This window comes from Myxocyprinus asiaticus, chromosome 39 (assembly GCF_019703515.2).
Source record: "Myxocyprinus asiaticus isolate MX2 ecotype Aquarium Trade chromosome 39, UBuf_Myxa_2, whole genome shotgun sequence".
In the NCBI taxonomy this organism is placed as follows: Eukaryota; Metazoa; Chordata; class Actinopteri; order Cypriniformes; family Catostomidae; genus Myxocyprinus; species Myxocyprinus asiaticus.
Genome location: NC_059382.1, coordinates 25,634,021 through 25,661,033, shown reverse-complemented (window position 1 = coordinate 25,661,033; position 27,013 = coordinate 25,634,021). Strand labels below are relative to the sequence as shown.

General features: G+C 39.5%; 1 protein-coding gene across 1 annotated transcript in view; it reads left to right on the top strand.

Annotated features, from left to right (window-relative positions):
* LOC127429555 (nectin-3-like protein) overlaps positions 1-27,013 on the top strand; it is a 70,542-nt gene that overhangs the window by 36,577 nt on the left and 6,952 nt on the right. Inside the window, exons 2-5 of the mRNA XM_051678672.1 lie at positions 455-802; positions 6,628-6,927; positions 16,950-17,067; positions 18,491-18,642. Coding sequence (XP_051534632.1) covers positions 455-802; positions 6,628-6,927; positions 16,950-17,067; positions 18,491-18,642 — 918 coding nt within the window. The remainder of the gene's footprint in view (positions 1-454; positions 803-6,627; positions 6,928-16,949; positions 17,068-18,490; positions 18,643-27,013) is intronic.

The window sequence follows — 27,013 nt, the reverse complement described above, 5'->3', positions numbered from 1 at the left end:
TGTTGTCTTGTCTATATTACAGTGGCTTCAAACATGGCTATCCAACCAATCTTTTTTATAATGGATTATGTGTGGCAGTTTTTGCATGGTTCCAGACATATCCTTCCTTTGATATGAATAATTTTATCTGTTTGTTTACGTCCATCAACTGTACCTTTCATATGTAAATTATTTCATTCTTTGGATTATTAATTAGAAAAAGGCATTACTACATGGAAATGTAGCACATACACTATTTTAGGTTGAATGTTCAGAAAAAATAATTATATTGAGACCTAAACTGTTACTGTAATATAAAATTACTCATACTGTGATGTGATATACATTTTTGGTCATACATGGTCGCCTGCCTCTTTTCCTTTTAAATCTGTTTTGCATTATCTGTCTACTTTATGCCTCTTGATGGTTTATCTATTTCCTGTATCATTGTTCCTGATGATGTATCTCTCTTCAGGTGTGTGGGCCAATGAGGTACTGGTTCCAGAGCATGTGACCGCTGTGCTGGGGAAGAACGTCACTTTGACTTGTAGGGTGGAGGTGAGCACGAACCTCAGCCTGACCCAGAGTTCCTGGGAGCGCCGGCTGCGCTCCAGCACCATTACTTTGGCTGTCTACAACCCCCAGTATGGGACCTCCATCGCTGAGGAGTACAGCAAACGAGTGCACTTCCTCAATCCTTCAGTGCATGATGTATCCATTGTCCTGGAGGGTGTGGGTTTTGCAGACATTGGGACCTACACATGCAAGGTCGTTACCTTCCAACTTGGAAACATGCATGCCTCCACAACTGTGGACATTATGGGTGGGTACATCTTTGCGATCAATGGTTACATCAACAGTTGGTTCACTCCATGCTTTTTCTAGCTATAGGCATGCATAGAGCAGATAATTTAAGATAATTGAAAATAATCAAGAGTTATTTCAGTCTACTCAGTTTGCAAATAGCTTAAAAATTGTGAAAAAGTTGACACCTAACTCGTCCCGAACGATTTGTCCTATGGACATGAATGATTCAAGTTGTGATGCTTGTTGAGAGGAGGTGTGCTGTTACTTTTCGTGATCAGACTAACGACTTTGGCCTGCAGACTTTGCAAAACAACGCGTCTTTCCTCTGCTTTGTGTTAATAACTTGGTTGCCCTCAAAAACAAACAAACAGCACAGTCTGATTCACGAACAAATGACTCTTATGATCCTTTTTTAATGAATCAATCCCAACGACACATAAACTGACAAGTTATTGTTTTGAATCAGTCTAATGAATTCTACACTGAATGAACTCCCTGAATCAGTCAGATCTGTTACTGAATTAAAAGTGACTTACTGTAGGAACCGCAAGTCTTTACATAATTTATGTCTGAAGCAAGAACTGTTTTATTTACTAAAGGCTTGTGAAACTTAAATCAGTCATTACACTTGTTGTTCATGTGACAATGTGTAAATAAAGATACACATTTGCATAAAAAAAAAAAACAATTTAAATCTTAAAATAAAAATTTACTTTAAACATTAGAAGTCAATTAAACACATCAATTTTTTGATTAATTATATGAAAATTACACTTAAAAAATAACATAATTAATTATGCCCCTGATCCATATGTAAAATCCGTAACAAGGAATGTTCCAACCATCAGAGTAATTCAAGCTTTATGTACCACCTTGAATTGGCAGTAGGGGACAGTCAGCGCTCCAGCTGTACAGGTAATACGCCTCGTCAACCCAACGAGAGAAGGAAGCACAGCTTTCACAGATGTGCTTTTGCACTCAAAGACAGCTGGACTGAGCAAACCAGAATGCAGGGATCTCGAGATGCATTTTTCCCATGGTTCAAACTACGTTTAACCTGAAACAACATCCTAAAAACCTGACGCTTATGACTACAGGTATTGAAAACTAGTGAGACACAACACAACCAAAGTGAGATGCTCCAAAGCATCCATCTGATGCATGAGTACATAGAACAACAATTTAAAATAGAGTAGAGGGAAGTCGGTCAAAAATAGTTATATTGGATGATATGGAAATAAAACAATATTTTCACTTTTAAAGGCACATCATGTAATTATTTAGATAAATATATACACACATATGGAGCTTTGCCACTGCAAAAATCAGAATTCTGTAGGAAACACTGGAATGAGGTGCCAAAGCCATATCTACACTGATAGCACACGTACATCACCCAGACATCTACTTGATGTATGTGTTTACATCTGGAAGACATATTTTTTAGGTTGTTTGCTCATCTGCATTAAGTCTATAAGACGTTTTTACTCAAATGTCAATAAAACATGCAGAAGATGTCTTTCAGACGTTTATGATTCAGAATGTTTGTTAATCTGATGTGTTTAAGATGTTTAGAATTAGAATGTGATGCTTTCCAAATGAAACACTCTTAAACAGATATCTCAGAGACATACGTGTGCTGTCTGGGTAGGGACCAGAATATCTAGAGACCTGGGGGTGGGCTTTTTTTATATGGGTCCATAAGCAGCCACCTGTTAACCAACCAGAGCACCCTAGCTGCCATGTAGCAACCCCTTGCATCTACCCACTACACCTTAGCATTGTGGTGGCAACTTTTCTACAGCCAAGCGTCACTTACATTTTCTTCAGAAATGTAAGAATGCAGTTATATGTATAATTTCTAAATATACAAGGTGTTTAAAACATGATTAACTAGCATTCCAAAAATTCTCCATTGAAAACAAGACTGAAATTACAGGAAAGTCGTGATTTAGTGAAACTTATGTGGGAATGGCTTATTTTTGTAGATTGCAATTATAGAAAGTTGTGGAAACACCCTTCACAGAGCCCCCTTTTCTGCTCCAGAGAAATGAAGAATCAAACAGTTACTGAGATGATAAAAATCACACACTGGCCTGATAGTACATTCCTTGTCCTTTTTTATATTGTGGGGAGTTGTTTAGTCAGTTCCTTCTTTATTTCCTGCATTACAGCAAAACATGAATTTTATGTTTCTCCTTTTTGTATTAACTTTGAGAGCAAATTGCTAAAAATTTGAATGCAAAAGCTGGAAAGAGTCTGAAAAGTTTGAAAGGAAGTTTGAAGTTCTGAGCTATTTTTCCTGTGGCATTTTCACACAAAAATGAGAAATTTTCTCAAACCCCAAAACCATAAATAAAATCACTGGCCAATCAGCTTGTTTTGAGCTTGTGTACTTTTAGCACACTAGCTTGAAGCACCCACCCGTAAATTTAACAGTGATGAATCATCGCAGGAACTCTCAATGACCGTGTGAATTTGTACAATAAAACACATTAGATGTGGCATGCAAGCCAAGCTATATAATTTGTACCCACAATTCACATTCTTCCTTTTACTAACATAATGGCATTGCTTGTGGTGCTGGAGTCTATTATAATGGCAAAAATATTTAGGAGTATCAGTTTTAATGCAGTCTGACTGCATCCCAGAGCAGAAAATTAGGGAGGCATTAGGAGTTTATTTTGGATGGGTCACAATGGTCGATTAATCAACTAGTTGTCCAACAGCCTAGTCTATTAGTGTGGATGACTAACTTATCTAAAAAAAAAGAAAAAAAATTTTTTTTTTTTTTTTTTTTAAGAAGCAGTGTCATTGAAGATCGATATTTTCCCTATGGACTTTTTACTTTCATGATGGCATATTTATTTCTAGCTTATAGTTTTCTAACATTTTTCCATCAAAAGCCACTTTGTATTAAAGCTCCACTTTCAACAACACTTGCCTCTGAGACAGCGAATGCGGAAATCTGACAACAGGTCACTGTAGTGTCTGCAGAAGCACTAAACCCATCGCTAGATAGGCCTAAAATGGATTATAGTGAAATATATCGAATGTCAGATATCATAAAAAGAGGAATTCACTACAGGGCCTTTTTTACCCCCACATTCTAAAAATCTTGACCATTTATATTCACTTTCAGTGGCATTTTTGGCCTGAGTGGAGCTGAGTGGATTTATGTGGGCGATAGTGGACCCAGCCTTGATTCTAGCACTCTCTGATGAGAAATCAATACCCTGGCCCTAACTACACCTAGTGCCTTGCCCAAACCATCCTGGGCTGCGTTTTCCAAAAGCATTGTAAGCTTAAGTAGATCATAGAAACCATTGGCGCCAATGTTCTCTATGATCAACGTAAGCTTGTGATGCTTTGGGAAATGCAGCCCTGCACCATCTAGTCAAACCAGCTTCATTTCTTTTATCTCAAGGGGGCTGGGTGCGAATAGTTTGCCAAGATGCTCCTGCAAGTCCTGAGTCAGCAGAGCTTCAGCGTGATGCATATGACTTTATGACATATGGTTTAGCTTAGTTCAGTTCAAGCAGGGTCTGATCTTGACAGTCAAATGTCAGTGCTCATTGATGCACTGGGTCCCCCCGTGAAGGTGCCATGGGGCTATATTTAGCATTGGGGTCTCAGGAATTATTTAAATTTGTCATACATAGGATTGGTCTGTGAACAGAGTAGAACAGGTGTGTGGAGCTGATGGCCTTGTGTTTAGGATTAAGTGGACGTTTCTGGCCCACATGATAAAACTGTTTCTTACGGGCAAGAGTGCAGCTGTTGCAATTCTTTAGAGAGAGTGAGAGAGGGTGATGGATATGGACTGGGCATGAGCTCTGAGATCCCCTCCTGGATTATCTGACTTGAGCAAGAAATAGAAAGACCATTTTAAAATAATAATTGGTTATGAAAATTGGTAATGAAAGCGTTATGAAATATAAAGGTGGAGATGAGGTGGTGGAGGGGATGCTGGAAGAATCACCTCTGGTCGGAGGGAAGCAGTTGTTTATACAGTATATCTATGGGAAATGATTGGCAGGCCTAGATGAACAAGTTCCTCCCAAACTTACATTTGGAACATCAATTAAAAATATTGTTGAAATAAGTTTGTTGCACTTTGCTTTGAACAGTGACAATAAATTGTGACAATAGAAATTAAAATGTTAATGGCTTTCAGACTAAAATTCCAAAGTTTTTCTAGTTTCATATAATAAGAAAATATGGTTATTTCTACTTATTTAGTATATTTTGATGTTTGTTGATGATGAACATGCCTTTTTCCAACTTATCTTAATCAGTATTTTTATCTAGTTTCCCAGTAAAAATCTAAACATACTTTGAAACAAGATAAATTTACTCGAGAAGCAAAATTGCATAAGATATTAAGTCTTGTTTTCAAAGAATATGTTTTGAATGAATTGTATTTATAAATTATATTTAATGAATTTTTCTTTCCACATTAGCAGGATACATTTTTTTTAAACCCTAAATCTAACAACATTTTGTGAGATTTATGCTTAAAACACCAAACACAATTTTCCATTTGGGTAATGAAATGTACTTAATTCAAGTTTCTCTGAAAACAGGTATATTATCCATTATCTTACACAATTGTGTACATTTTGTACATTTAACAAGTATGTTTAGATATTTGTTACTGCAAAACAAGAATAAAATACCGATTGAGACAATAAGGTATCATGTCTCAAAAGGTCATGTGTTCAACCTCACAAAAAATGCATTTGCACACTTAAAAGTAGCCTTTGAGGTGAATGGTCTCTCAGCTAATGTTATTTCAGAAAGAAAACAATAGTTGAAATCGAGTCAATGTTTTTAATTTAATCAGTGTTGGGTTTTGTTGTTCGGGGCAGCTGAACAAATTATGGCAACAAAACTGGCATTTCACAATGATTGCTTCATCTGTCATACATAATGGATCTTGTCTTTGTTCTCTTTAAAACCCATGTAGAGTCTCACAATGATATTAAGACTCTAATATGTTTTTTATTTATTTATTATTTTTTTTAGACTGAAGCAACTCAGATACACTCAGGCTGGTTGAACTACTATCTCAGCAAACAGTATTTTCAGAGTGTTGGCATCATCCATTTTAAATGTGAATTCGTAGAGTTGGTTTAATCAATCAAATTCTCCTGTTTCCTGAGTATAGCTAGACCCATCTTTTCTTTTTATGTTTTTTTTTATTTTTTATTATTATTTATCTTGTTGTACAATATCCTGCAGGTTAAATATCAATAACTCATTTTGTAATGTACAGTGGCCCCAAAAAATTATTGGGACACTTAGTTCACAATTAAAAATGTTGCATTAGATACAAAATATCAAAGCAAGTGGTGTCTGCAAATAAATTATGCTAGTTTCAGAATTTTGTTCTTTTTCTGAGCAAATTTTGCAATAACTTTTAACCAACTGGTCCCAAGGTGATTTTAGTGTATGTATAAAGTAATTTCACCTCAAGTTCACACAGGTGTTCTAGCAGAATATCTACAGGTGTAAACCAGAAAGTGTCCAAATACTGCACTTTTTAATCAGAATTTTGCACCATATAGCCTATCTATTGCTTTAATAGTCTAAAACCTTATAAACGTTTTGTTGTGAAATGTTTTGAAAGGGTGTTTGTCATGTTTTAAATAAATGACACTTGAATTGATATTTTGTTGTATAATGCAAAGACATTCATACATTTTTAAGTGTAGCTTAAGTGTTCAAATACGTCGGGGCCACTGCATGTTTCATCCTGACCTTTTTTCATTTGTAGTATTTATTTCATGTTTCCTCTGTTTAATACTGTTCTTTTCTATTTCTTGGTTTCTTCTTCAGTGGAGCCAAAAGTCTATGTGTCTCCTGGCTCTTTGTCCCTGCTGGATGGAGATGATGAAACTCTGGTGGCCACATGTACAGCTGAGAGGGGTCGCCCAGCAGCAGAGGTGGTCTGGGAATCAGACCTGTTGGGTCGCACGGAGGTCATTACACAGAAGGAGCCTGATGGCACCACCACCACTTCAGTGCGCTACACATGGGCCCCCACCCGTGATGCGTTTAACCACGCCCTCGGCTGCATTGTTCGTCACCCGGCACTGTCCATGGAATTCCGCATTCCCTATCGGCTGAATGTGCTTTGTGAGTGTGAATATGAATTGCTTTCATCAAAGGTCCCCTTGTAGAAGAACTTTTCTAATGTTGCCACCACTGTCATATTTTGTATTTAGATTCAGGCTTCCCACTTTCCACAGACATGGAAAACCTGGAAATACAGTGTCTGAGAATTAAAAAAATTGCCATTTAAGGACCTGAAAAAGTCTTGGGGCTGTTCACACTAAAAGCTTTTTGCTGTAAAAAAGCTAGATGCTGCGACACCAATAGTACATAACGATGGGTGTCTCATGACGTGTTTTTAACAGTTGAAGTTATTTTTAACTTGACACAGCATCTTCAAAAAATACTGCTCCACAAAAATGGTCAAAATCATCCATCTAGCATTATATGTTAAAGAAATAGTTCACCCAAAAATGAAAATTCTCTCATCATTTACTCACCCTCATGCCAAACCAGATGTGTATGACTTCCTTCTGCCGAACACAAACGAAGATTTTTAGAAGAATATTTCAGCTCTGTTGGTCCATACAATGCAAGTGAATGGTGACCAAAACTTTGAAGCTCCAAAAAGCACATAAAGGCAGCATAAAAGTTTACATACACTTTGTTAGTATTTGGTAGCATTGCCTTTAAATTGTTTAACTTGGGTCAAACGTCCACAAGCTTCTCACTTGCTGGAATTTTGGCCCATTCCTCCAGACAGAACTGGAGTAACTGAGTCAGGTTTGTAGGCCTCCTTGCTCGCACATGCTTTTTCAGTTCTGCCCACAAATTTTCTATCGGATTGAGGTCAGGGCTTTGTGATGGCCACTCTAATACCTTGACTTTGTTGTCCTTAAGCCATTTTGCCAAAACTTTGGAGGTATGCTTAGGGTCATTGTCCATTTGGAAGACCCATTTGTGACCAAGCTTTAACATCCTGGCTGATGTCTTGAGATGTTGCTTCAATATATCCACATAATTTTTCTTCCTCATGATGCCATCTATTTTGTGACGTGCACCAGTCCCTCCTGCAGCAAAACACCCCCACAACATGATGCTGCCACCCCCATGCTTCATGGTTGGGATGGTGTTCTTCGACTTGCAAGCCTCACCCTTTTTTCCTCCAAATGGTGTTTTATTAACAAAGTTCAGGAGGAGCAAGTTAATTTAATCCGACCAATCACACAGCCAGAGTTAGAGTATATAACCAGCTGCTTACCTCTACGTAGCATTGAGAGTTTCTGGCATTTGGCCCCAACCATTGTCCTCGAACAGACCCACGCAATTGACTCAGATCGTCGGACTGCAACTCCTCTGTAAAGCATTCGCCTTCATCAGAACAGCTCTTCCTTCTAAATCATCTCGTTTCTACAGAAGCTGCCACAGCAGCTCATTCGTTTCACAACATCAACTGCTACTACTTTTACTGTCTTTCCTCCTAATCTATTCTTTCCACCCAGAGTGGGTCGTTCGCGTGAAGCTGCTTCTGCAAACCGGCTACTTTGGTGCCTCATACACGTGAAACCGCTCTCTACGTCTGTTCATATGTTCTCTTGTCTAAACCTCCCACCCAGAGCGGTCCATCATGTGAGCTGTTTCCATGAATGAGTGAAACAAAGATTAACTATTTAATTCAACCATCATGCCATCGCTCCCCAGCATTTCAATCTGGTTCTCCCATACAGGTGATTCCTGTCAGCCTCATTACCTCGCCATTCGATCCATTCAGCAATTCCATTTTGAAGTCATCTTTCAACACGAATATCATGATTGTTCTCCCTTCAAAGCGCACTTCGGAGCACGATTTATCCAATTCGGAACTCGGGGGCAATCATGCCAAAAAAAAAATCTTTCCAAATGACGCTACTCTGATTACAACATCTTCTCTAATCATCGCATATATTTTAGCGTGAGCTCGCTGACAAAGCAGCACCCACTCTAAAATACGTTTCGCCTCCTCGCAGCACCCGAGCCTGTTGGAGAAAACTCCTCACGCACCGGAGTTTTAGGAGCTCAGTGTGAAAGCTTGAGGAGCTGAACACGCAGGGCCAGCCGTAGCCTGGGCTCTGATTCTCCGGGGGTCGAGTGGAGCATTCCCTCCTCACAAAACAATTGCTATATGAAGCTTCACATATGCAAGATGTACAGGAGGTGGTGGTAATACTCCTAAGGAATGAATGGCCACAAGCAAATCCTTCAATAATGATTGATCGCAAGTCCATTCCTCCCACATTCCATAGGTAATGCAGAGCCAAAGCCCTTTTATTCTAATGACTTTTCTATGCCGTCATTCACTTAGTTTCTAAGCAGTAACAGTCTCTCTAATTACACTAACTCTAATTACAACAACTTCTCAAATCAACACAGACATTTTAGCACGAATTCGCTGCAGTAGCAGCTCCCGGTCTGACCACTCTACAGCTCATTATAGCTATACACAGCCTAAGTCTGAACAGAGACAAGCCGATTTCGGCCCCGCAAGAGGCAGATGGCGCGCCGTGTCACACTCATTCATAAAACATTTCATAAATGTGTCTCGCCTCACAGCATTCAAGCTCGCCTCACAGCCCCGATACACGAAGCTAGCGCTTCTACTACTATCATTTCATTTTCAGACAGTCTTCTACTTTTGCCCGAATCATTGGATTACAACCTCTTAACAAGCTCAACCATAGAACCTAATGGATGCATAACTTAAAGAAGCATTCAGCAATCTGTCATAATCTTGCGATCCACCCAAGTTTAAAGTAACGGGTTTAAATCGAAGCTGGATGATTCGGCTCGGCTCCTCGCTTATACTTCAATATTTCAGTTTTCCGTACAAATTATTACAGGTCATCAATATAAACTAGGCATTTTATTCACCTCATTACTGCAAACGGCACCCAGATAGCATGTATTAAATCCATCCCTCAGGTACAAACTCCAAACGATACATACGTCCTCGTCTAACAAGACGAGTCACCCCGCGTCAAATTTTTCAGAGTTAACGAAATTACTCGCATTACGTTGGAAAACAATCTACAAAACTCCAACCATATGTCTAAGTTAAATAAACACCAGACTATGGTATTTATCTGGGTATGTAGTTTTAGGTTAAATCAACTTAAATTATGTCGTATGTACGCACATGCAAACTCGTTTCCCGACATTGCTTCATATGTGTTCCCAACACTTAATCTAGCAAGCAGTTATATTCTGGTGTCCGCAGACGCTACGTTTACTATGGTACCATGTTTACTATTGGCATACAGCGACTAAACCTCCGCCATACGACTAAACCTCCCAATACACTACAAAACAGCACAAATGCGCTATCCAAGCTTATTCAGCGCCACCCACCATTCGAATGCAGTATGGGCTCTCCTGTTCGGACGCAGTGTGAGCCTACACAATTTGGCCTCAGGTTCTCCCATTCTAATCATAGTGTGGGCCCTCCTGTTCAAGTGCTATGCAGGCTTCCTGTTCGAAGTGCACCGTGGGCTCTCCAGTTCGAATGCAGTGTGAGCCTCAGCCCATCGGTTGCAGGCTCTCCCATTCGAAGTGCAGCGTGGGCCCTCCCGTTTGAACACAGTGCAGGCTCTCCCATTCGAATCGCAGTGTGGGCTCTCCCATTCAAATGCAGTGTGAGAATTCACATTGTTCACTCCGTGGGCTCTCTTGTCCAAAACGCAGTATGAGCTCTCCCATTCGAGTGCAGTGGTGGTGCAGTAACCTTAACAGCCTCTTAGCATTTCCCGTTAGCCTTCACATCGGTTTTTCTTTCACCTTTTGTTTTCCTTACAGGCGTGTATAATGTAACCATCCAAGCACCGCAACTATGGCTTCTTTCGAGCCATGCAACAAAATCCTACCACACTGCAAACAGCGCAATCTGCCATTCACGCGCCACAACCGCGGCACGTCTTTTAAGCTAGGCGTTTAAGCATCCACAACCCCGTTACCTACATCGTGCCACTCATACCAAATGAACCATTACCACCTAGTGATCGACACAATCAGCCCGTTTCAGGTCATCCCTAAACATTTCACTATAAGCCTGGAGCTCTGCACCAATCAATTTCGAACATAGTCTACCATATGCCCTCACGTCGAATGCCGTGCTTGACGACTCAACCCACTCATTTTGTGGAGTGAATTCTTGTATATATGTTGCATAAACTTTTCGCATAAAACACAGGTTCCTCCGGTTAAATGCCGCATGGTCCTGTGCTCTAGGATTTAGCCTGTTTCGTTTTTCATAGGGAGCGCTTTAAAATTCTCAATAATCAACTGTTCTGAGGGCCTGGATAGCTCAGCGAGTATTGACGCTGACTACCGCCCCTGGAGTCACGAGTTCGAATCCAGGGGGTTCTGAGTGACTCCAGCCAGGTCTCCTAAGCAACCAAATTGGCCCGGTTGCTAGGGAGGGTAGAGTCACATGGGGTAACCTCCTCGTGGTCGCGATTAGTGGTTCTCGCTCTCACTGGGGCACGTGGTAAGTTGTGCGTGGATCACGGAGAGTAGCATGAGCCTCCACATGCGGAGTTTCCGTGGTGTCATGCACGACAAGCCATGTGATAAGATGCGCAGATTGACTGTCTCAGAAGCGGAGGCAACTAAGCCACCCGGAGGTGAGTAACCGCGCAACCACAAGGACCTACTAAGTAGTGGGAATTGGGCATTCCAAATTGAGAGAAAAGGGGATAAAAAAAGAATCAACTACCATCAAATGCCGTACGGGCCCACGTCTGCGGACCCAGCCACCTCACAACTCCGAGCGAGCTCAGTCATAATACAGCTAAAATATTTCCATCAATCGTGCGCTTTCCCTTCGAACGCAGTACAGTCCCGTGCCGAGGATCCGGCCGTTCATATCGCAAATGCACATGCAAGCCCGCATCCCGACATTGATTCACATACGTTCCAGTTACTTAATCTAGCATACAATTAAGCCTAAGCCACGTTTACCACGTCTCTCTCAACAAGTGAGTTTGCAGGTGTCTTGCAACACCCAGTCGCAGGGGAATTCAAAAACACACCTTGAGGCTCGCACCATTCACCACACGAGCCCTTCCGTCGAACCAAGCCAGGAGGGAGACTTAAGGTCAGCCTGAGTGGCCAGAATTCATGCCTCCATCCAGGGCGACCCTGCCCTTTCTTGGGGTACCCCCCGCATTAGGGCGTAACGATCCCTCCCTCTCCGTGAGCTCATTTCTCTGCGGCCGATACAGCCACTGTCTTTCAGTGTTTCAGACTAAATTTCACTCCCTCCCTATCCTACACCTATTGGTTTCCATTCCCCCAAGGGGACCCTAGCATGAGGCTGCCTTCATAAGCGGCTCCGTTCGTTCTATCTTCCTTGGCATCTCTGCCTATATTGCACACAAAGCAAGGCAAGCACCCCTTTCCCTTCCAGTACATCATTTCAGATTCCATTTTTTTGTGGGGGGGAGATATTGTCATTAAAATCAATCAGTTCCTCTTATTCCTTCCAACACATCACTTCCGCGTCTCACGAGGCTACAACGCCAGCGACTTGCTCTTCTGTTTCTTGGCTTCTTTTGTGGGGTATTCGAGCTCAGGTCAAATCTCGAGCCTCAGGCGCTCCGCCAGGGACAGCAAGCCACATATGTTTATGCTATCCTTACTGCAGGATTACTTTAACTTGCAAACTACTGAAATGGTGTTTTATTAACAAAGTTCAGAGCAAGTTAATTTAATCCGACCAATCACACAGCCAGAGTAAGAGTATATAAACAGCTGCTTACCTCTACGTAGAATTGAGAGTTTCTGGCATCCCACCACCTCCCCATCTCCTCCTATCTATTCCATCAATATTAATCCATTCCGGGGGCGCATTCAAGCTCAGGTCAAGTCTCGAGCCTCAAGCCCTCCGCCAGGGACAGCAAGCCACATATGTTTATGCTATCCTCACTGCAGGATTACATTAACTTGCAAACTACTGAAAAACAATGATGGTCATTATGGCCAAATAGTTCAATTTTTGTTTCATTAGACCAGAGGACATTTCTCCAAAAAGTAAGATCTTTGACCCCATGTGCACTTGCAAACTGTAGTCTGGCTTTTTTATGGCAGTTTTGGAGCAGTGGCTTCTTCCTTGCTGAGCAACCTTTCCGGTTATGTTGATATAGGACTCGTTCTACTGTGTATATAGATACTTGTCTACCTGTTTCCTCCAGCATATTCACAAGGTCCTTTGCTGTTGTTCTGGGATTGATTTGCATTTTTCGCACCAAACTACGTTCATCTCTAAGAGACAGAATGCGTCTCCTTCCAGAGCGGTATGATGGCTGCGTGGTCCCATGGTGTTTATACTTGCGTACTATTGTTTGTACAGATGAACGTGGTGCCTTCAGGCATTTGGAAATCACTCCCAAGACTTGTGGAGGTCCACAATTTATTTTCTGAGGTCTTGGCTGATTTCTTTTGATTTTCCCATGATGTCAAGCAAAGAGGCACGGAGCTTGAAGGTAGGCCTTAAAATACATCCACAGGTACACCTCCAATTCAGTACACCTCCTATCAGAAGCTAATTGGCTAATTGTTTAAAGGCATGACATCCTTTTCTGGAATTTTCCAAGCTGCTTAAAGGCACAGTTAACTTAGTGTATGTAAACTTCTGACCCACTGGAATTATGATATAGTAAATTAAAAGTGAAACAGTCTGTCTGTAAACAATTGTTGGAAAAATTACTTGTCATGCACAAAGTAGATGTCCTAAACGACTTGCCAAAACTGTAGTTTGCTAATATTAAATCTGTGGATTGGTTAAAAAATGAGTTCAACCTAAGTGTATGTAAACTTCTTACTTCAACTGTACATTACCCATGGACAAAGGGGGAAAAGGGATGTGAGCCAAATCAAAGAACAAAACAAAACAAAAACCACCCTCTAGTTTTATCCCAATTCCTCTACACTAACTAACAAAAGAAAATGTGAAACACAAAATCAATCTTCAGCATTCAAGACACCTTACTAATCTACTCTAACACAAACGCAAAACTTACAAAGGGTGGTACCCACTCTTTACCTAGTGTTTCTAATACAAAAACGATGTAACTACACGTGCACTATGTAAGCCACGAGACATACTTACCTGTCCTCTTTTCCCCATTCTAAACACACACAATTGTCACAGTTACGGAAAAATGAATGAATAATAATAGCACGAGTGACAAAATGCGGGAACAACAGGACAACACAATGATATACAGATAAAGTTAAAATTTTTACATAAACAGATATCTAACAGTGGTGTGATACAAAGCAGAGCCAACAACAGACTGTCGACATTGAGTTTTTAACGGGTTTTTAAACAGGCGGATTGGCGAGATATGGTGATGACGTCAGACTGGTAACAATGATGGATGCTTTGTTGATCCAGTGGCAAGTGTCTGCCTGCATGACAGGAGGAGACAGGGAGAGAGAGAGAGAGAGAGAACACAACACAACAACAAACCAAAACACAGACACATGTTTGGGACGTAACACTTATATTGTTCCAAACACGTATGACTTACAGTACTGTCTTATGCGGAACACAAAGGAGATGTTTTAATAAATATCACGGACCGTCTCTTCAGTACAATAACAGTTGATAGGAACTAAATTTAAAGCTTTAAGAGGGACCCAAAGTATTGTAAAAGTAGTCATATTCCAATTCTTTTGAAGGCATGCAAACTGAAATCATTTTGCAGTGAAAATCTTGTCCATTGCACATTCATGAGCGCTATGAGAGATGCTCGTTTACAGGGGCTCACATGTTCATGTGAGAACTTGCATTGTTTAGCCCTACAGAGAACTTAAAAAGACAGTCTGCATTATTCATTTAAACAAATGTTGTGTTCCACATAAGAAAGAAAGTCATACAGGTTTGGAACAACATGAGGGTGAGTAAATTATGACATAATTTAGAGGTCATGGAAATGTCTGTTATTTCCAGTTGTTATTTGTTTATTCCTTTTTTTTTTTTTTTTTGGTAGCTCTAAAATATTTAATCACTTGAAAGTTCTCTCTGTGAGTGCAATCTCTATAAAATATTTTTGTTTTAAAATGGTGGCCTGAATGATACGAGAAGTACAGATAGCTCATGAGCTCACTTTTGTGACCCTCAAACTCTCATAAAACCTTAATTTAGGAGTCGTTTTAACATCTTAATCCTCAATATGCTTTCTCTTGGCATTTTGAACTGTTGGCTGCTCTCTGTTTGAACAGAGCACTGCTTAATGGAGGTGCTTTATGAAATATTGATCTGAGCACAGCCAGGGCAGCTACAAGAGTGGAAACACAAGTGGGAGAGGTCCATTCTGACAGACGGAGGCTTTAGTTCTCAATAAATCACAGACTGCCTTCCAAAGTGTTTAAAAGTGAGAAAACTGCTTTTAAGCCTGAAAACCCCATTCATGTATCAATACTTAACATTTCTTTAAAGGGGTCATGTCATACAATTATTTTATCAATTAATTTTTTTTCCTCGAGATCGACATCGTAACTGGGTGTCTTAATACCGAATAGGCCTTGTTAATGTGTCAAATATGCGCTTTCATGTGTTGAATGTATCCATCTAGCTGATGTCAGTTCCGAATTAAAGGGTTTTGTAGCTTTTTTTGAGGAAATTTTGTTTTTAAAGGAATAGTTCACTTAAAAATGAAATTTCTTTCATCATTTACTCACCCTCATGCCATTCCAGATGTGTTTAACTTTCTTTTTTCTAAAGAACACAAACAAAGATTTTTAGAAGAATATCTCAGCTCTGTAGGTCCATACAAAGCAAGTGAATGGTGACCAGCACTTTGAAGCTCCAAAAGCAATAAAAGTTGTCCATAAGACTCCAGTAGTTAAATCCATGTCTTCAGAAGTGATCCAATGGGTTTTGGGAGAGAACAGACCAAATGTAACTCCTTTTTACTATAAACCTTGACATCAACAGTCTCCTTGGCGATCATGATTTCAAGCTTGATTACACTTCCTAGAGTCATCCAGTGCTCTGTGCATGCATCAAGCACTAGGAAGTGTAATCGAGCTTGAAATCATGATCAAGCCTAGAGACTGCAATGGCAAAATGTACAGTGAAAAACAAGTTATATTTTGGTCTGTTCTCACCCAAAACCGATTGGATCGCATCAGAAGACATGAATTAAACCACTGGAGTGGTATGGATTACAATTATGGATGTGGATTTTTGGAGCTTCAAAGTTTTGGTCACCATACACTTACATTGTATGGACCTACAGAGCTGAGATACTCATTTAAATATCTTCATTTGTGTTCTGCAGAAAAAGTCATACACATCTGGGATGGCATGAGGGTGAGTAAATGATGAGAGAATGTTCTTTTTGGGTGAACCATTCCATAATTTTATTGTTCATGATTAAAGAAAATGCTGACTGCTTTAAACTTCTTAAGTTTTAAACTTCTGGACATATTGAGGAGTTCAGGTAACTGCAGATACTGTGGTTTGCATGGTTCAATAAGTAAGATGAACACTTCCCATGTTGATAAGAATTTGGTCATACTGTTTTGTATAGACTGCTGGGGTTGGATCTCGGCGCTCTCGGTTTCACTCCTGGATCTTTCTTCCATCTCAAACTTCAGTTTATTTTCTCAGCCCCAGCTAAGCATCAGTATCCTGATGTTTCTGTTAAATTCGGTTAGTCAGTCACATCTCCCCTTGCAGTCTCTGGGACTCTACAGTATTGTTTTCATCATGTCATTTTCAGGTTTCTGTGTTATTTTGGTTTGGTCTTATTGTGACATGATAACATTTTAATGCACAGTGTTTGTATTGTCTAACATTAAACAATATCACATTAAAATAATACATTTTAGGTTTAACTGCATAGAAATAAATTATCATAGAAAAGAAAAGAGGAGCTTGACAGTCCCAAATTCCTTTCAGAGGGCACTTTGGACATTATGCAAAATATCATCTTTTGTGTTCCATGGAAAAAGGAAAGTCAAACAGGTTTCAAACAATATAATGGTGAATAGCCAGGGAATATTCAGATTTTTATTTATATATTTTTTTAAGCTAACTGGAACAATTATTTAAATTGTTACAGTTGCTCCAGATGTTATGGTGTTGGGCCAGGAGGAGGTGTGGTATGTGGGACAAGAAAATGTAAAGCTGGACTGTAGAGCCAATGCCAACCCACCTGCTCATTTATTCCTCTGGACCAGGTATGTGCTCCAACTTACACTAAACTTTACTGCACATAATGTTAATAGATACCATGTCCATTAATCTCTGCATCCTTCAAATACACTGAGAAGACCAAAAGTGTATTCATATTAAGTACTAACTCAGTAAGTACTAAAGATCAGGGGTGTTACAATTGGGAAAGTAGGATATCTAGAGGTTTGGCAGGTATTGAGGATGTATGGACTAATGTATGGATGATCCAGCAGATTTAGTGGGCATTATGGGTGGTAGTAAAGTAATATCTAGAGTTAGAATCTGGATCAGGGGGTCATTAAAAATGGCACTTCATGTGAAAATTACCCTTAAAGAGATAGTTCACCCAAAACTGAAAATGCTCTCATCATTTACTCACCCTGATGGCATCCCAGATGTGTATGGCTTTCTTTCTTCTGCAGAACACAAACAAATATTTTTAGAAGAATATTTCAGCTCTGTAAGTCCATACAATGCAAGTGAATGGTGACCAACATTTTGAAGCTTCAAAAACACATAAAGGCAGCATAAAAGTAATCCATACGACTCCAGTGGTTAAATCCATGTCGTCTTAAGTAATATGATAAGTGTGGGGAAGAAATAGATCAATATTTAAGTCCTTTTTACTATCAATCTCCACTTTCACATTCTTATTCTTTTGTTGTTGATGATTCACATTCTTTGTGCATATCGCCACCTACTGGGCAGGGAGGAATTTATAGTAAAAAAGGACTTAAATATTGATCTACTTCTCACCCACACCTACTGTATCATATCACTTCTGAAGATATGGATTTAACCAATGAAGTCTTATGGATTACTTTTGTGCTGTCTTTATGTGCATTTAGGAGCTTTAAAGTTCTGGCCACCATTCACTTGCATTGTGAGGACCAACAGAGCTGAGATATTTTTCTAAAAATCTGTGTATGTGTTCAGCAGAAGAAACAAAGTCATACACATCTGGGATGGCATGAGGGTAAACTCTCTCTTTAATTTAGGATAGGTTGCAGATTTGATCGCTTGTTGGGTCAGTATGGCTTCGTTTACACTGACAATCTGATGTGCTTTTTTTTCACACTAAAATTTATTTATGTAGGCCTGGCTTCAGATGCAAGTAGTTTTTCATAATTCAATGTAGAAGGTCACTACTATAGCAACTAATATACCTTTACCTGAAAAAACTGATCTGATTTCATGACTTGCAAAATGCTGTGTAGATTGTTAGTGCTAAAGTTTGGATTTGAAAAACTATGTGAGCAAAGCCTATGTGAACTGGGAAGGTACAGAGATTCTGAATCATTCTGTGTCATACTTCTATGAGAAAGGTACTAAACCCCAGGTTGCTTCAGAGTAGCTATCTGCAAGAAAAAAATAACAACCTTGTCAACAAATTTTAAACTGATCGTCCTGTATTTTATCATCTCCCAGGCTGGATGCACCAATGCCTGCAGGTGTGGACTCATCTAATGGCAGTCTAGTGTTTACTCGTCCTGTAGAGCAGAGTGACTCTGGACAATACAGGTGTGACGTTCAAAACGATATTGGGCAGCGCTTTCAGGATGTGAGAATCTTGATAGTAGGTGAGAGGTCTCTTTTAAACTTAGAAGTTCATAGATAGCAGTGATGATGTTTACTCTATGGGGGGCTGAAGCCCATATAGTGTGACAAAATGTTTCCATTCAACATGACATATTACAAAAGATCAACTGGCACAGGTTAGACACTCATTCAAGAATTAAACATACTGTACAGTATGGTTACTATTAGAGCTCGTTTTGCTTCCTTTTTTTTTTTTTTTTTTTTGTTATTTGAACTTTTTAACATTCTTTCCTGCTGGACGTCCACAGTGTGTTGAAGGTTTTCTTCTTGCCTGAGCATGAGAACATAACATGCAACAATTTTTTAATTTATTTTTTCCACAACTGATGCAATCTCTCAATGCATAGTGTTTGTTACAAATCATTTTTTACAAGTATTATAGTCAACTCCTTTGTGAAATGAGTCACAGGATGTTTTGCTGTGCTTATCGTTGTGTTGTCTTAGGTGTGTGTCAGGTGTGTGTTTGTTGTCTCTAAATTTCCTGTTACTGAATATTTGCATTCATGAGTCCCGTGCTTAAATCAGTTAACTTGATGCCTTTTTGAGAGCTGGCTGAACACGGCAAACTGTCCACACTTGGCCCGTGAGGTTTCTGGAATGACGTAAATAAAGTTTGGAGCAACGCTCACACTCACAAGTGTTTCCATTCAACCAGTTATTTGCAGCTGTGCTTTTTACCATGCGTTTGGACATCGGGTCCTTCCTCAGGCCAGTGTTATCATTATAATGAAAACTAAAGGACAACATTTTAGTTAAATGTTTTCTGCTTAATTCTGGGCTCTCTATCAATAGATGTGATTGAAACATAAAATTGCAAGTTACTTGCGAAATACAGTTGAAGTCAGAAGTTTACATACACTTAGGCTGAAGTCATTCAAACTCATTTTTTAACCACTCCACAGATTTAATATTAGCAAACTATAGTTTTGGCAAGTCGTTTAGGACATCTACTTTGTGCATGACATGAGTAATTTTTCCAACAATATTTTCCAATGATTGTTTCACTTTTAATTGACTATATCACAATTCCAGTGGGTCAGAAGTTTACATACACTAAGTTAACTGTGCCTTTAAGCAGCTTGGAAAATTCCAGAAAATGATGTCAAGACTTTAGACAATTAGCCAATTAGCTTCTGATAGGAGGTGTACTGAATTGGAGGTGTACCTGTGGATGTATTTTAAGGCCCACCTTCAAACTCAGTGCCTCTTTGCTTGACATCATGGGAAAATCAAAAGAAATCAGCCAAGACTTCAGAAAATAAATTGTGGACCTCCACAAGTCTGGTTCATCCTTGGGAGCAATTTCCAAACATTTGAAGGTACCATGTTCATCTATACAAACAATAGTATGCAAGTATAAATGCCATGGACCACGCAGCCATCATACCGCTCTGGAAGGAGACGCATTCTGTCTTCTAGAGATGAACATAGTTTGGTGCGAAAAGTGCAAATCAATCCCAGAACAACAGCAAAGGACCTTACGAAGATGCTGGAGGAAACAGGTAGACGAGTATCTATATCCACAGTAAAACAAGTCTTATATCGAAATAACCTGAAAGGCTGCTTAGCAAGGAAGAAGCCACTGCTCCGAAACCACCATAAAAAAGCCAGACTACAGTTTGCAAGTGCACATGGGGACAAAGATCTTACTTTTTGGAGAAATGTCCTCTGTGAAACAATGAAACAAAAATTTAACTGTTTGGTCATAATGACCATCGTTATGTTTGGAGGAAAAAGGGTGAGGCTTGCAAGCCGAAGACCACCATCCCAACCGTGAAGCATGGGGGTGGCACCATCATGTTGTGGGGGTGCTTTGCTGCAGGAGGGACTGGAGCACTTCACAAAATAGATGGCATCATGAGGAAGGAAAATTATGTGGATATATATAAATGGGTCTTCCAAATGGACAATGACCCCAAGCATACCTCCAAAGTTGTGGCAAAATGGCTTAAGGACAACAAAGTCAAGGTATTGGAGTTACCATCACAAAGCCCTGACCTCAATTTGATTTTTTGAAAAAAAAAATTGAAAATCTGAAAATTTGTGGGCAGAACTGAAAAAGTGTTTGCAAGCAAGGAGGCCTACAAACTTGACTCATTTACACCAGTTCTGTCAGGAGGAATGGGCCAAAATTCCAGCAACTTATTGTGAGAATCTTGTGGAAGGCTACCCAAAATGTTTGACCCAAGTTAAATAATTTAAAAGCAATGCTACCAAATACTAACAAAGTGTATGTAAACTTCTGACCCACTGAGAATGTGATGAAAGAAATAAAATAAATAATTCTCTCTTCTATTATTCTGACATTTCACATTCTTAAAATAAAGTAGTGATCCTAACTGACCTAAGACAGGGAATGTTTTCTAAGATTAAATGTCAAGAATTGTGAAAAACTGAGTTTAAATGTATTTGGCTGAGGTGTATGTAAACTTCTGACTTCATACATTTTGATTCGGCACTGCTCTTCTGTGAGGATGAATCTAATGGTTTAAGGTTTACTAATGGTTGTCTGTGATCACCTTTTTAAAGCAGATCTGACTCGATACACCAAGTGTCACTGATAATAACAAAAAGTCCTACAAGACGTATATCCAAAAATATGTTATCTGAGCTAGCAGGAAATTGTAGTCACACCTTCTTTTCTTTGTTTACTGGCATGACATAAACACACAGGATGAATGACAGAAGCCTGACATTTCCCCACCAAATCTAACTCAACAGCTCTGGATGTAAAATAATTTTGCAGGCTTATCATAGTGACTTGGGGTACAAATACAGATTTGTGTTTTTATGTACTGGTATTTTGTTCATTTCTAACCAAAATTGAACAAGAAATCCAGTAGCAGTTATAATAAGGTTACATTTTTGTTGCCAATAGTAAATGCATTAAATATCATATCTAACAATCAACTGTTTTTGACAGTATTTATTAATCTGAGTTAATGTTCATTTTTAAAAATATAATTGTTAATTCTTAGTTCATAATGTATTAAATTAAGTTAGCACATATAACTCATAATTTAAAGAAAGTATTAGTGTATGTTGCAGTTAACATTAACCAAGATTTATAAGTGGTTTAAAATTATTGTTAATTGTTAGTTCATGACTCCAACACTAATGACAATAAAATAAAAATGTGTTTTTGAATTTGAAAACTTTACAACCTGTCTTCAGTAAGCATGAAATACCACTAAATAGTGATAACACAAGACAAAATTTTAGGCTGTTAAATGTGTTTTTTTGTTTCGTTTTTTGTTTTTTTGTTATTAACATTTTTAATGATTAATAAATTAACAGAAAAAAACAACAACATATATATATTGAATCAATCACTTTAAACATTAAACCCCCACTAAATCCCCTCCCCCTACCAAACTCCCACCCCACCCTGAAACCCCCACGAACACCCCTGTGGTCAATAGAATATAGACACACACACAAAAAAAAAACACAAAACTAAAATAACAACAAAAAATAAAAAAAAAAACCAATACAGTAATCAAGTATAATTAAAAAATAAAATAAAATAAAAACTAAACTCTAAATTACTCCCTCCACCGCCCCTCCTCGAGATTCCCCCAAAAATGCTAAGTAATTGCCCCATTTCTTATTGTAAGATCCCTAACTCCCATCCTTATGCTCGACCCCTCCTCGAAGGCAGCCACCCTCCCCATCTCCGCGCACCACTCCGGGAACGAGGGTGCTCCATCCGACTTCCAAATCCTCAAAATAACCTGCCTACCAATCATCACACTGGTCAAAACCCAGTCCTTCATGTACTTATCCTCCAAATCCAAGACCTCCCCATCTCCCAAAATACAGAGTCTGGGGCAGAACGACACCTGAGTGCCCAACCCATCACACACAAAACTTTGCAACTTCAGCAAAAATTCTTGGATCTTACGACCCCAAAAAACATGGGTGGTGTCTCCATCTTCAGAATGGCATCGCCAGCAGATGGGTGTGTCCTTAAGACCAAGCCTATACAATCTAGAGGGGGTCCAATAAAATCTATGTAAAATCTTAAATTGCATAAGGCGACTTGACGTTTTTTAGAATCCTAGCCCACACTTCCTCCTCCAATAACAAATTTAAATCTTCCTCCCATAATCTTTTGAGAGAATTTAAAGCTCCGTCCCCCAGACTCTGAATTAGCAGGGAGTAATACACTGATGCCTCATGACACTTCCCAAAAGCAGCAATCACCACTCCCAGAGTATCTGCCGCTCTAGGAGGGTGCATGCTACTCCCAAAAACAGTGAAGAGCAGGTGGCGCAGCTGTAAATACTTATAAAATTGAGATCTGGGAATCCAAAATGTTGAATCAAATTTTCAAAAGATCTCAATACTCCACTCTCATATAGGTCACTGAGTGTATTAACCCCCCTCACAATCCAATCTGACCAACAGAAAGGGGACTTATTAATACATAGTTTAGGGTTCAGCCATATGCTCGAGGCTACGTTTAAATAAATATCCGAGTTAAACACTCTGGACACCTTTGTCCATATCGAGTGTAAATGCGAGATAACGGGGTGTGACTTAACTTCTCCAATTAGTTTGATAGAAGGGCTTTGCAGTGGCAAGATAGGGTCAAGAACTTCCTTTTCAATACAAAACCAGGGAGGGGCTCTCTCAGTTGGAAGCAACCAATGAGCCAAATGTCTGAGACTGAATGCGTCATAATAAAACAAAATCTTAGGTAGGCCTAGCCCACCTTTGTCAATCGGCCTATGTAACCTGTTAAAATGTAACCTGGGACACTTTCCATCCAAATGAAGGACTTCACTATGCTATCAGATTGCTTGAAATAAGAGAGGGGGACATCTACAGGGAGAGATTGTAGTAGGTAGTTGAATTTTGGAATACAATTCATTTTAATAACATTAACCTTCCCAATCATAGATAAATGTAATGAAGCCCACCTATACCAACAACATTGCTTGAAAACCTTTTTATTAAGGGATCAAAATTAACTCTTAACTAAATCACATACATTTGCTGGGAATAAAATACCCAAATACTTAATTCCCTGTTTGGCCCATTGAAAGGCACCTGGTTGAAAAGCCGTTACTGGGCAGTATGCAGTCAGAGCTAAAGCTTCGGATTTAGACCAATTAACTCTGTATCCCGAAAATTTTGAAAAGGAATTGATAATTCTGTGGAGGCAAGGCATAGATCTAGTGGGGTCGGAAACTAATAACAAAATATCATCTGCGTAAAGCAGAAGCTTATGCGCCACACCTCCCGCCGTCACCCCTGGAAAATAATCCTCCTTTCTTATTGCGGCTGCTAAAGGTTCCAGGGCAAGACAGAACAATAATGGGGAAAGAGGGCATCCCTGCCGAGTGCCCCTATTCAGAGTAAAATAATCTGAAATTAATCCATTTGTTTGTACCGCCGCTACAGGGTGTCTATAAAGTAACTTAATCCATCCAATAAAAGTATTTCCGAACCCATATATTTCCAAAATCTTAAAAAGATTATCCCATTCTACCATATCAAACGCCTTTTCGGCGTCAAGTGAGATGGCAGCGACCGGAGTCTGATCATTCGCCACTGACCACAATATTAATGAAACGCCTAATGTTGTCAGAAGAGCTACGGCCCCGAATAAACCCCACCTGATCTATATGTATAAGAGATGTCATAACTTTACTTAATCGGTTAGCCAGAATTTTTGCCAGAATGTTTACATCTAGCTGGATCAGGGAAATTGGACGGTAACTCTTACATTCGCTTGGATCTTTGTCCTTTTTAAGAATCAGACTGATCCGGCTTGCGTCATGGTTGGCGGAAGCTTTCCATTATTTAAAGATTCCGTATAAACCTCTAACAAAAGTGGAGCCAGTTCTGTAGCATAAGATCTAAAAAATTCAGCGGCAAAGCCATCTGGCCCCGGAGCCTTGCCTGTAGGCAGGGCCTTAATTACCTCGTCAAGCTCCTTCAAGTTTATCTCAGAATCAAGAGAATTGTTTTGCTCAGTCGTTAGTTAAGGGAGATCTAATGGTTCCACAAAATTTCATCAGTAGACGAAGACGTGAAACTATAAAGATCAAGATAGAACTCTTTAAAAGCATTATTAATATCAATGGCCGAGGTAAATATTTCACCACCAGCAGATTTCACTGAGGGAATGGTAGAAAAAGACTCTCTCTGCTTTATATATCTAGCCAAAAGCTTCCCTGCTTTGTCACCCGACTCAAAGTATGAATGTCTTGCCCTGAATAACCAAAACTCCACTTTCCGCAACAAAATAGTATTATATCTGTATTTCAAATGGGTCAATTCTCTGAGGCCATCAGACGACATTTGGCACTTCAGCTCTGCCTCTGCACTTTTAATATTCCTTTCCAACTCCACGAGTTCTCGTGCTTTGGATTTTTTGATGAATGAGGCATACAGTATGATCCGACCCCTAAGAACCGCCTTAAGTGCCTCCCAAGCCACGCCCACAGAGGATACCGAGGACCAGTTGGTCTCCATATAAACACTGATTTCAGTCTTTAACATTTGTTGGAAATCAGGATTTTGCAAAAGGGATACATTAAGGCGCCAACTATATGATTTCTTTTTCTCCGTATGTGGCAACACCTCTAAACTCACCAGGGCGTGATCTGAGACCAAGATATTTCCAATTGAGCAGTCAACAACAGATGAAATGAGGGACTTAGATATATATAAAAAATACCAGATCCCTATCAGATGGGTTCAAAAGTCTCCAAATATCTGCAAGACCAAGATTTTTACACATCCTGTGAAGCATCAATGTTGCTCTAGGGGGCTTACACACTTTTGCTTCACTATTATCAAGGACTGAATCCATCAATAGATTAAAATCTCCTCCCAATATTATATCATGAGGGGTGCCAGCGGTTTGCAGCATCCCTTCAAGATCTATAAAAAAACCCTGATCATCAGCGTTAGGTGTGTAAATATTAGCCAATATCAACCTTTGCCGCTGAATTTCTCCTAAAACAATAATGATTCTTCCTAATTTATCTGTTTGAGACATTTGAATTGTAGATGCTTACTTATCAGTGTAATGACTCCCCTGCTCTTACTTGAGCCAGCACTAAAGAAAACATGTCCACTCCATATCTTACCAAATTTTTCCGCTTCCTGCAGGGAAAGATGTGTTTCTTGAAGAAACACTATATCATATTTTTTATGCTTAAGAAAATAAATAACCTTCCTTCTTTTTATGGGGTGCCCCAACCCATTCACATTCCATGTGGAGAGAGATAGTACACTCATATTAACATTTTTGTGTGCCAAAGACAAAATTATGAAGACCACATTTCAACATTAATGCAACAATAAAACCCCAAACTTCCCCCCGAACAAAACAAACAGAAAAAAGAAAAATGTGCGCATTAACCCTGCATGAAAGCGCCAATCTCTTTAAACTCAAAGAGTCCATGTACGCATACGAGAGCCCCCGCGACAACTTTGCTATCAGATTGCTCAATTTTGCTTCACAAATTTGTAAGGCAAATTTACATAACATCAAATATTTGGTAAAACAAACCCCAGCCAATAGGCAGAATAAACACAAAGAACGTGTAGATTCATTCACAGAACTGTCTTGAAGGTGTGTTCCTCAACAAAACAAACTCCAGCTGAAATAGAGTGCAGCAGATGACGTAATCATTCTAATGTCCCTTAAAAATACTTCACAAAAACAAACTCCAGCAACTAGGTGGAACCAGCATGAAAAGAAACAACACAGGCATCCCAGTTCCTCAGATGATCAAGAGCCAAACTCACTCGGAGGCTGCATAAAAAAGTACATCATGACTTACTCAGCCCGTCAACTTTATATGTGAGCATGTAGATATTTTGCGGTTATCCATAGTGTTCATTCTCAATCTGGCCGGGAACTTCAGTGTAAAAGCAATCTTCCGTCAATGCAAAAGTTTCTTGAAGGAGTCATGCCACAAAACAAACTCCAGCGGCTAGACGGATCCAATGCAAAAAAGAAAAAAAAAATGGCACCCAGCTTCCTCAGACAATCGAATCACTGAACAGCGAGTCATTCCACTAATATAAGAAACATCAAATGGCTTACTCACTCCAATGTATTTATAAAGGAGAATGCCTGTTTGGGACATGTAAATACCTTGTTGCCGTCCCTGGTGTCTATTCTCAGTTTGGCCGGAAACATCATTGCAAAAGCGATCTTCCGTTGATGTAAGAGTTTCTTACATTCCTTGAACCGATCGCGTTTCCCTCTTGTTGAACTCGCAAAGTCCGGGAACAAGAAAAAATTTTGACTCTTCCAAGAAAGCTTTCCTTTGTTCCTCGCCTGGCGCAACACGAGATCTTTATCGGATGATCTCAGAAATTTGG